General features: G+C 35.4%; 1 protein-coding gene and 1 long non-coding RNA gene across 4 annotated transcripts in view; one reads left to right on the top strand and one right to left on the bottom strand.

The window, feature by feature from the left end:
* The window catches only part of LOC147846549 (uncharacterized), a 1,651,758-nt gene that overhangs the window by 543,021 nt on the left and 1,095,956 nt on the right, over nucleotides 1–12,781 (top strand). The window lies entirely within an intron of this gene.
* Nucleotides 1–12,781, bottom strand: part of piezo2b (piezo-type mechanosensitive ion channel component 2b) — a 257,364-nt gene that overhangs the window by 211,288 nt on the left and 33,295 nt on the right. For all 3 annotated transcript variants that reach the window (XR_015478970.1, XM_087241404.1, XM_087241405.1), the window contains exon 3: nucleotides 200–325. Coding sequence is in view for 2 of the 3 variants with exons in the window: in XM_087241404.1 (XP_087097530.1) it covers nucleotides 200–325 (126 nt within the window). In the remaining variant the exon portion in view is untranslated. The remainder of the gene's footprint in view (nucleotides 1–199; nucleotides 326–12,781) is intronic.

Raw genomic sequence — 12,781 nt, 5'->3', positions numbered from 1 at the left:
CAAAAAACTAAAAACAAAACACAAAACAACACAACACAAAAAACAAAACAAAACAAAAAACACAACACACAAAACAACACACAAAACACAACACAACACAACACAAAAAACAAAACAAAACAAAACAAAAATGAAATGTCCCTACGTTAGGAAGCATGACCTTAAAAGGTACACTGCAATATATATCGATAAAACTTACAGTTGAATCCAGAATCGACTCTTCCTCTTGCCAGCAAACTGTGGACGGTGATTTGATAGATGATGTGGAAGAAGAGGAAGGTCACACTGCAGCAGCATAAAGACTTCAGCAAGTACCCCGTCTGGCCTAAAACAGAAACAACAGCAGAAACAACCATCAAGAGTCAATAATCTACTCAGTCTGACATGATGATGAACAGTTTTATCAATTATTTACTCAAGAAAGTCAAGGACAGGATTGGTGTTGTGGAAAAGGTGTCATCATTATTTACACATCCTCATGCACTTCTTTCTTTAAAGAAACAGATTAAAATGACACAAGGATGAGTCAATAATTAATAAAGTTATTTTTAGGTGAACTCTGCCTGTAATAAATGTTTTGCTAATTATTCTGCATAGATATATACACTAGATATCGCATACTGTACAGCCCCTGAGCATGCATCAATAGCCCTGCCATGTTTGTACAGGGTAAAAATCATTCAACTGCACTTAGTCAAGACCAAAACCAATGTGAAGATGCAGAAGTTTTGTGCTGCGTATGGGTGTACTAACGAGCAAACAAAGACAACAAAGCACAAAGGCATCACATTACATGGGTAAGACTTTATCTTTAAGATTTTGTGCTTAACAAGTAACGTTATTAATGATAATACAGTCACTTACTGCATTGATCATAAGGCAAAGTAGCAACAAAGTAGCTAGTTTTGTTCAATAAAATCAGCAAAAATGTCAATTAAATATGACAAGACGCTGCGGTGCTAGAAACTTGTCGTCGGCTAAGTGAAGTAATGGCTAGTTTTTGAAGTAACTTATAAGGGTGCCTGCACCTCAATGTGCATACTGTCCACCCTAAATTATTATTTATTATTATATTACAAATGTATCTGTAAACATTTTTTGCATTTTAAATGAGGGAAATAACGCGTAATGGATGCAAGCAGAAAAGGTCTGCAAGTTTACTGTCAACAACATACTTTGTAGAAATTCTGTGAATTGAACTGCACAACCCCAAAACAATAATGCTAATCTAAAGTTGCTCACTATAGAACACAAATGATTGATTTTGTGTTATTCCACATTTTTGCATTCATGAGAGAAAAGCTTGGTTATGGATGTGACAGCTCTCGGTTATGGATGTGACAGCTCTCGGTTATGGATGTGCCAGCTCTTTGTTATGGATGTGACAGATGTGAAACTGACACTTGTGTGAATTTGGTAAATCAGATATAATAGTTTGAAACACTGACAGAGACATTTTGGAGTATTTTTTTTTTTTAAGTACAGTAAAATACTTGCTTACACACTGTGCTATACCTGTCAACCCTCCCGTTTTTCCCAGGATTTTCCAGTTCTATCATCCCGTAGAGGAATTTTCCCATATTTCTCCCATATTTTTAGTCTTTCTCTAAAGGGTGGTAATAGACATTAAAATAATACATATCATCTAAAGATGTCAATTTTGGTGGGGTTTTTTTCCAAACACAATTAATTTTGTCCTAAATGAGCATATAAAAAGTTAGGAAAGCAGTCGAATGCCTTTATTGTAATGTTAGATCTGTGCATTTTTTTTTAATTCAAGTTTTTTTTATTGTTTTCTTCTGTTTCATGACAAAATAATACAAACACATATTACAAATGATCACTTGTGGCCTACTAAATGTAAAGCCAGAATGAATACAGTAGTTACTAAGACAGAAGTACAATATTATTAGGAAAACCTGGTGAGTAGTTTTAAATTGTATTACAAGACATTGTCACATAAGACCAGAAGCCTTCCCATACTGGGATACATACAGGGACCCTTGCTTTGTCCTTATTATGTAATTTGTAAAGTAAACGTTCATACAAGGCTGTTTTAGTCATTATATTGGCCCACTCTTTTAACTCTGGAATTTTGGGAGTTTTCCAGTGTTTTAAGATGACTCTAGCTGTCACTGAGATCCCCACCATAACTGTGAACTCTCCTTCTGTAGTATTTGGCATCTGTTCCCTATCTCCCAGTAAGCATAACCTTGGTAACAGTGGTATTAATGTTCCAGATCTGTGCAGTTTTAAAGTGACACCTCTGTTATTTAATGTAATCAAACAAAAAAATCCAAATAAATGAGATTCGTTCGTTTTAATCAGAATGTGTCACACAGTGAAGAAAAGATTAATGAGATTTGATAACTTGATTTCTATTTCTTCATAATAGCTAATTTTAATAAGCTGAACTGTTTGCTAATTTGAATAAGCTAAATGCTCATTTTTTCTTTTGTAAATAATAATAATAATAATAATAATAATGGTAACACTTCACAATAAGGTTCATTAGTTAATGCATTTACTAACATGAACTATTCATGAACAACACATGTACAGCATTTATTAATCATAATTGAACATTTACTAATGCATTATTAACAACCAAGTCCATTCAAGTTAACATTAGCTAATGCACCATGAGTTAACATGAACTAACAATGAACTACTGTATTTTCATTAACTAACGTTAACTAGCATGAACAAATAAAGTAGTAGATGTATTGTTCATTGTTTATGTTAGTAAATGCATTAATTAACATTACCTAATGAACCTTATTGTAAAGTGTAACCATAAACATTAAAACATTACTGACCGTTTAACTGTTTATTGACAATGAAACAGCTCCAGAAGAACATATTTAGTCTCTTTTTTTTTGGGGGGGGGGGGGGGTGTATCCCTTATTATGGTGGGTGTATTCCTTATTTTCACATCCCAATGTTTACAGATATGCACGGTGTGTGTTTTACACATACGGCTGCTTCACAGGTTTCTAAAGCACCTCCAGCTTCTGGAGATGAAGCTAATGGAGCGTCTGTTGCTCACTTCCCACAGCACAAGCGTTTTTCCTTGTTCCTACAAGACTAGCGACAGCTAATTGTGAGAGCCTCTTTGTTTTAGCACTCTCAAATAGCATAACACCAAGGTCAAATGAAGTATTGAAGTATTTTTAGAGTGTTTTTCTCTACCAACAATCGATATTTTCCGATGCGGCGCAGGCTTGAGCATGGCTGCGCGGCCCATCATATGTAATGCTTCCTAATGGAGATCATTTTAGCCACAAGTGAGACATAATCGTAAGAAAGCAGACGGTGAGAAGCGCTGCCGGATGCTAACTACTGGATTTTGTCCTCGGCCTGGGATAGGCCTTGTCCTGATTTACTCTATAAAGCACAGTGTGCGAAACAATTTGTGCTAATTTCCCTCAAACTGGTGGAAGAGGTTGTTAATGTGTAGTTTAGCAAGCACCTCGGGTGCAGATCTCTGCCAAAACCCCCATTCATCTCACATATTTCATCCCCATTAAAGACAAAAACGAGACAACAAGCTGAAACACTCTGTTCTAACAGAAGCGCTCCTGAACCCTATAAATATTCAATCCACTGTGCCATTTTTGCCACCTTTACTTGACTTTAATGCCAACGTTAAGAGCCCTTTTTTAACCCTGTAGGCATGGGCGGGCTTAGTGATTTGGGGGTCCTAAGCAATTCTAGATATGGGGCTCTAGCAATGAAACTCACTCTCTTTCTCTATAAATATTTGTTTCTCCGCAGATTTATTCTTTTATTATTATTTTTTTTTATAAATAAATGTCATGTTAAAATATATTTAAAGTGTAACCTTTATCTTCTTAATGTAAAATTAAATACAATAAATTCACAAACAAAAAATGTGTTCACAAACCAACTATGTACAGTTAATTAGCCATATTTGTGATTAGATTTTAATATTTGCATGTATGGAAATATTATTGGTTTTGAAAAGAAGTAATAGCATTAACATTTATTCATTAATTTTAGGCTTAGTCCCTTTATTAATCTGGGGTTGCGACATTGGAATGAACCGCCAACTTATCCAGCATATGTTTTATGCAGCAGATACTCTTCTAGCTGCAACCCATCCCAGGGAAACATCCATACACACTCATTCACACTCTTACACCATGGACAATTTAGCCTACCCAATTCACCTGTGCCACATGTCTTTGAACTGTGGGGGAAACCGGAGCACCCGGAGGAAACCCACACGAACGCGGGGAGAACATGCAAACTCCACACAGAAATGCCAACTGACCCAGCCAAGGCTCGAACCAGTGACCTTCTTGCTGTGAGGCGACAGCACTACCTACTGCATCACCACGTCGCCCTAACATTAAAATCTTAAGATAACAGAGAGATTTTAGAATATATGACAGAACATTTAGAAAAAAGCTCTTTGATTAATATAGGCTTCTTTGCAATGGTCCTATTCCTATAGTTAGACTATTGTGTTCTCTTTTTCGGACTATTTTCTGTAAACCCTAGAGACGGTTGTGCGTGAAAAATCACAGGAGATCAGCGGTTTCTGAAATACTCAGACCAGTCTGTCTGGCACCAACAAACATGCCACGTTCAAAGTCATTTAAATCCCCTTTCTTTCCCATTCTGATGCTCTATTTGAATACATACCTAAATGCATCGAGTTGCTGCCATGTGATTTGCTGATTAGAAATTTGCATTACCGAGCAGTTGGACAGGTGTACCTAATAAAGTGGCCGGTGAGTGCATACATTTACTGCAAAAACGCGAGGCCAAAAATACTTTTCAGATTCGCACAATAAATCTGTGAGATTTTTACAGTATAGTGGGTTATTTACATAAAAAACAATATAATAAGCTTATAAATATAAGTCACAATATATATAATATGATGTATAAAACATAGTAAAATGTGTTAACTATACCTGAAAACAATCATCTTCAAAAACCCTGACTGCTCACAGAGATGAGGCTTTAATACCATCTACAGTATGTACTGTGTTAAAGCCACAACTTAAAAGTTTATGGAAGGAAAATAAAAGGTTGGCTTTTTACTTTTGGCAGATTATCGAGACACCAAATATAAAGTGCTTGATTATTATGACGTAAGAGACAATGTCAGGCAAAGATCAATCAATCAATCAAAGGTAAACATGTTACTTTATCTCCATTAGTTATATTCCCAACAACTGAAACAGTTTACGCTTAACAGAACCTGACAGAAGACACTGATTCACCACAATGCACAGATAGTATTACAGAAAAGCACAGTCAATGTCTCACAGGTTCTGACATCATTGATAAAACACACTTTGCGTAAAACCCATAACACTCATAATTTCTAAAGCAGAGTGGCTGTCACACATCAGGTGTGTGTTATTTCTAATAATCCAATAGACCGAGTCAATTATTCTACTTATACTACATTTTCGACAGCTAAAGCCACTGTTCAAATGAGATTTTGTTGTCTGTTGTAGCTGTGAAATAGCTGAAATCATTCAGGGGAGTGATATGGAGCTCTAATGTGCTCAAAACCTGCCGGAACTACTTTAGCTATGCGTTTATATGAAAATATATAGTCCCCATATTTATAAATACTGTTATGATAGCAGTTATTATGTTAAGATATGATTGAATTGCCTTTTGTTAAGGTCATTAAATAGCTTGACAACAAACAGGAAGTGTTCATTCATGGGCCAATGACATCACCACAGTGAAATGTTGTTTATTGTGATGGTGTTTTGGTGTGATTTTGTCACTGTTGTAGCTGTGAAATAACCAAAATCAACCAGTGTAGTGTTTTGGAGCTGCTCAAAACCTGCCGGAACTACTTCAGCTGTGCATTTATATGAAAGTAAACACCTCAGAATGTTCATCAGCCAATCAGAATCAAGCATTCAGCAGCCCTGTTCTATAAAGACTTTTTGTAAAGCCTTCTTTGCATAGAGTTGAGCTCTATATAGAGCATTTTGAAGGATGTAAACGATAACATTGATCCTACTGTACTTCCTGGTTTACATTTACAATTTCCATAGCTTCAGAGAAACCAAAAAGGTCCACATATTAATAATGTTCTGATAGCTAGTCTTATGTTAAGATATGATTGAATTGCCTCTTGTTAAGGTTATTACATAGTTTGACAACAAACAGGAAGTGTTCATTCATGGGCTATTGATATCACTACAGTGAAATGTTGTTTATTGTGATGGTTTTGTGACTGTTATAGCAGTGAACTAACCGAAATCATATGGCGTAGTGATATAGTGCTGCTCAAAACCTGTCGGAACTACTTCAGCTGTGAGTTTACATAAAAATAAACACCTCAGAGTGTTCATCAGATAATCAGAATCAAGCATTCAGCAGCCCTGTAGTATAAAGACTTTTTTCACAACCTTCTCTGCCTATATTAGAGTTGAGCTCTATATAAAGCATTTTGAAGGATGTAAACGATAACATTGATCCTATTGTATTTCCTGGTTTACATTTATAATTTCCATAGCTTCCGAGAAACCAAAACGGACCCCATATTGATAAATAATTATATGATAGCAGTTATTATGTTAAGATATGATTGAATTGAATTGCCTTTTGTTAAGGTTATTAAATAGTTTGACAACAAACTGAAAGTGTTCATGGGCGAATGACATCACCACAGTGTAAGGTTGTTCCTTGTTATGGTGTTTTGGTGTGATTTTGTGACTGTTGTAGCAGTGAACTAACCGAAATCATTCGGTGTAGTGATATGGTGCTGCTCAAAACCTGTCGGAACTACTTCAGCTGTGAGTTTACATGAAAATAAACACCTCAGAGTGTTCATCAGCCAATCAGAATTGAGCATTTGGCAGCCCTGTATTATAAATACTTTTTTTTCACAGCCTTCCATGTTAATATTAGAGTTAAGCTCTGTATATAAAGCATTTTGAAGGATGTAAATGATAACTTTGATCCTATATTGTTTTTCCTGGTTTACATTTCTAAGTTCCATAGCTTCCGAGAAACCAAAAAGGTCCCCATATAGATAAATAATGTTATGATAGCTGTTATTATTTAAGGATATAATTGAATTGCCTCTTGCTAAGGTTATTAAATAGTTTGACAACAAGCAGGACTTGTTCATTTATGGGTCAATGACATCTTGTTTATTGTGATGGTGTTTTGGTGTGTTTTTGTGACTGTTGTAGCAGTGAAATAACTTAAATTATTCAGCGTAGTGAAATGGAGCCGCTCAAAACCTGCCGGAACTACTTCAGCTGTGCATTTATATGAAAGTAAACATTAGCCAGAATGTTCATCAGCCAATCAGAATCAAGCATTCAGCAGCCCTGTAGTATAAAGACTTTTTTTACAGCCTTCTTTGCCTATATTAGAGTTGAGCTCTATATAGAGCATTTTAAAGGATGTAAACGATAACATTGATCCTACTGTATTTCCTGGTTTACATTTATAATTTCCATAGCTTCTGAGAAACCAAAAAGGTCCACATATTAATAATGTTCTAATAGCTGTTATTATGTTAAGATGATTGAATTGCCTCTTGTTAAGGTTATTACATAGTTTGACAACAAACAGGAAGTGTTCATGGGCCAATGACATCACCACAGTGAAATGTGTATATAATATATCAAGCATTCGATAGCATAAATATCAGGAAAGAGTACATAATGCAGTGTGATATTCATTCATTCATTTATTTTCCTTAAGCTTAGTATCTATTTCAGAGGTCAACACAGCAGAATGAACCAAAAAGTCTCAAGAATTGTTAAATCAGACCATTTTAAATAAGCAGTTTGAATGCACAGGAAATCATGTTTTGAGTGTGTCTTCTGTAAATCGGGGGGAAATAGCAAACTGAACAGAGTGCATACAATCAGAATGAGAAAAAGAGTGTTTTGTCTGTGGTAAACAAAGCTGAAGAACACAAGCGCTGCTTTACACACACCTCTTTTTCCAGGTTTTTTGTGTGTGTGTTTTGACTGAAACAGTTGTTAAACTCCTGCAGGCACTTCTGCTTGCCAAGTGCACAATCTAAAATGTGAAATGTTGTAAAACAATAACATCCCACATACTGCTAAAGTCAGAATTATTAGACCTCCTAAATTATTAGCCCCCCCTGTATATTTTTGTTCCACAATTTCTGTTTCGATAGTTCACACTTAGCCATTACTTTATACTAGTTTCAGGTTTGGCATGCTGGAGAGATCCCGGAGATTTGCCTGGTCGTATAGCATAGAAGGAGGTCTGAGATCAGGTAGGTCTTGAGAGCTCCCTCTGCACTCTCAGAAATAAAGGTACGCGAGCTGTCACTGAGGTGGTACCTTTTCGAAAGGTAAAAAATTTGTATATTAATACCACAAGGGTACATATTAGTACCTAAAAAGCACAAAAGTGTTCCTCTTAAAATTTTTAGGTACTAATAAATACTTTTAAGGTACAAAAATGTACCCTTTAAGTACATTCTGAAAAGGTACCACCCCAGTGACAGCTCGTGGACCTTTATTTCTGAAAATGCGGTGAAGGAGGAAAGAGGAAGATGGGGGATTATTCAAAAACAACGATAATAGAAGCAAGACGAACTGGGCTATTTATTGAAGGCTTGGATTCATCTGATTGGTTTATCGATAATTGTTGACAAGGGACCAACCGCAATCAATCATAGCACATGATGGAAGTTTTATAAAACTTAACTTAATGAAGACTAAGAATTTCTAAACATGATACTTTTAATAAGTCATTTCTAATAGCTGATTCCTTTTATCTTTGATATAATGACAGCACATAATATTTGACTAGATATTATTCCAGATACTAGTATTCAGCATAAAGTGATGTTTAAAGGCTTAACTAGGTTAATTGGGCAAGTTAGAGTAATTAGGCAAGTCACTGTATAACAGTGGTTTGTTCAACGCAATCTCATTGCAATTCGTAACTTTTTGATTTAGTGGCTTATTCCAGTGTTGCCAGATATAGCCGACTGATTCCAGCCCAAAAACTATCCAAAGCCAGCCAAAATGCAAAAAAAAAAACAAAAAAAACTGCCCAGTCTGAAAATCATGCTAAGGGGGGGGGGGGGGGGGGGGTCTTCAAAAAACATATTAGAGGGGTGGGCGTTACGTTGCAAAACCACCAACATTTTCTATGTCTTTTTACAGCCGCAAAATCGTATTCAACACTGGCTAATTCATATTTGTCCGATCTAATTCATAAAATTCAGTACGGTTTGTTCATCAGCCAATGACGGTTGGTTTAGGGGTGGGGTTGGGAGCTATGCCTCCTTTTTAAAATCATACATTTTCATACAACTGAACTTGCATGAATTTGTCTGAATTAGCCACTAAACTGACAAAACGTAAAATACTTATTAGATTAGGCTGGTTTGTTCTGTAGACAATTTAAAAAAAATATTGCTTAAGGGGGCTGATAAATAATAAATACTTTAGGGGTACAAAAATGTACCCTTTAAGTACAAATGTGTACCTTCTGAAAAGGGACCACCCCAGTGACAGCTAGTGGACCTTTATTTCTGAAAGTGTGGTGAAGGAGGAAAGAGGAAGATGGGGCATTTTTTTTAAAAACAACGATAATAGAAGCAAGACGAACTGGGCTATTTATTGAAGGCTTGGATTCATCTGATTGGTTTATCGATAATTGTTGACACAGGACCAACCGCAATCAATCATATCACATAGTCCTCTCGAAATTAGTTTTATAAAACTTAACTTAATGGAAAGAAGGTTTTTTCAACCATTTCTAAACATGATACTTTTAATAACTCATTTCTAATAGCTGATATCTTTTATCTTTGTCATGATGACAGCACATAATATTTGACTAGATATTTTTTCAGATACTAGTATTCAGCTTTAAGTGACGTGTAAAGGCTTAACTAGATTAATTGGGCAAGTTAGAGTAATTAGGCAAGTCACTGTATAACAGTGGTTTGTTCAACGCAATCTCATTGCAATTCATAACTTATTGATTTAGTGGCTAATTCCAGTGTTGCCAGATGTAGCTGACTGATTCCAGCCCAAAAACTATCCAAAGCCAGCCAAAATGCAAAAAAAAAAAACCCACCCAGTCTGAAAATCACACTAAGTAGGAGGGGGTAGTGACTGTTGCAGATATCATGTTAAGTGGAGGGGTGGGGGGGTGGGGGCGACAAAAATCACAGTAAGTGAGGGGGTGGATGGTCTCGAAAGTACATTAGAGGGGGTGGGCGTTGTTGCAAAACCACCCAAATTTATGTATTTTTTCAGCCGCACAATCGTATTCAACACTGGCTAATTCATATTTGTACGATCTAATTTGTACTTTTCAGCATGGTTTGTTCATTACCCAATGACGGTTGGTTTAGGGGTGGGGTTGGGAGCTACGCCTCCTTTTTAAAAATCATACATTTTCATACGACTGAACTCGCATGAATTTGTCTGAATTAGCCACTAAACTGACAAAACGTAAAATACTTATTAGATTAGGCTGGTTTGTTCTGTAGACAATTGAAAAAAAAATTGCTTAAGGGGGCTGATAATATTGATCTTAAAATGGATTAAAAAAAATTAAAAAACTGCTTTTATTCTATTATTATTATTATTATTATTATTATTATTATTATTATTATTATTATTATTATTATTATAACCTCTATTTTACCAGGAAAGACACATTGATATTAAAAATCTTTTACAAGAGCGTCCTGGCCAAGATTAGGCAGTACACGTGACGAGTCACATGAGTCCAACAGACGACAAACAAAAAACAATGCACAGTTAACATGAATCACACTGACAAACTATTCAAAACATCTACAAGCCTGTGTTTCAACTTCTGAATCTTTTGTAGTCTTTTTTAAAGAATGTAGTGAAATCAAGTCTTTGAACTGCAACTGTGTTTGCAGTTTATTCCAAGCAAAACGTGCTGCGTACTTTAAAGCCTTTTTTTCCGCCATCTCAGTCCGTACTTTAGGAACAGACAGTAAATGAATATCCTGTGACAGAAGACCATAGTTAAGAACAGGCTTTTTACAAATGTAATTCTGTAAATATGATGGGAGTAAACCCAGTATAGATTTGTAAACAAGGATATGCCAATGCTTGAGCTTACGAATGGACAAAGCAGACCAACCTACCCTAGTATACAGCACACAATGATGGGTTCTAGCTGAAATAAAACAAATGAGACTTTCTCCAGAAGAAAAAAATATTAGCAGACATACTGTGAAAATGTCCTTGCTTTGTGAAACATCATTTGGGAAATATTTGAAAATAAAAATTCACATTTTTACTTCAGCTGTATATCACTATTTTATAGTTTTTACAGAGGTTGCGTTACTTGCGTAATAATAATAATACTAAAAAAATAATAATAATATTTGCATAATCCCAGTCTGGGGTCCGTTCTTCGTACCTCACTTAAATGATCTAAGATGATTTGGCAGATCCTGGATCTTTTAATCTTGATAACTGATCTCTCGCTAATTTGGTTCTTCAAACAAGGTCGCGAATCAGATTAGAATGTCTGGATGAACTGATCTGAGATCGCTGCGTGTGTTGTGAAGGGCAGATCTATCGATCCTCGAAATCATGATCAGCAATGCAACGATTGGCTGACGGCACAGCAGCGTAATGACATCATCTGATTAATATTCAATTATCCATGTGAGCAAAATTACATCAAATTAGCAGTAAACCGTTAAATATGACACGCAATAACCTTCCACATTTGTTGTGAGCTGCAGGCTTTACACTTTCATTTGTCAAGAGTATTCATCATGTATTTCAATGCAAATCAATGTATTTAGTTCCACATTTAGAAAATATTTTCTTTATTATAGTAGCTGTTTTTTTTAATCGGTGTAAAGAATAACTGGTTGTTTACAAAAGCATTTTCATATTGGTAAAGGCGTCTGCAACTTTTGTGAAGCATCAAATCACCGGCATATTAACTATCAACACATGTTTATGACTACATAAATGTATTATTGCTTTTTTATTTTTATTTTTTAAGTCACATATTGTGCATTTCTATTATCATACACAATTTGTACTAAAGCGATCTAAAAGTTCATATCAATAAGTTTTCTCTTTGCAGTCTTTGTACTTTCATTTCGAGGGTGCAGATTGCATAAGTTTATTAATGTGTATAACTTAATTTACTTAATAACTTTATTTTATTAATAACTATAACTTTATATATATATATATATATATATATATATATATATATATATATATATATATATATATATATATATATATATATATATAGTTAAAAAATATTTACCATTTTTCCCAGTTTATATAACTACTACTGTAAGAGAATATCAGAATTCGGAACATTCAGTATTATCTTTGCTTGAACTGAGCCGATCTAATCCTGTTTATATGAATTGAACCTGCTCCCGATCAGGTTTGACCTTGCACAATTGTTGCCATGACAACAACTCTCGGATCAGCTTTGAAGAACGAAACGATCCTGGATTGTGTCAAATCGTCAATATCCAAATCCAGCTAACCGAGTAATCCACATACGAAGAACGGACCCCAGGACTTGATGAATGTGTGTGAAGCCCAGAATGCGTTTCTCTTACTAAGCAGAGACCTGCGCTCATAACTATTGATGAGAGTAAGTGGACCACTTAAAAATGTCCTGCCCTCTTCCTCCCCCATCTTATTCCATGAAAACCTTCTCTTATGCATAATTAACAATCAGAAAACAAACATCCGAACACACCTCCAGAAAACAGAGCAGACATCACCATTACTCA

The sequence above is a fragment of the Danio rerio genome, chromosome 2, assembly GCF_052040795.2.
Source record: "Danio rerio strain M-AB ecotype USA chromosome 2, GRCz13ab, whole genome shotgun sequence".
Lineage (NCBI taxonomy): Eukaryota > Metazoa > Chordata > Actinopteri > Cypriniformes > Danionidae > Danio > Danio rerio.
This window is presented reverse-complemented; position numbering and strand designations above follow the sequence as displayed.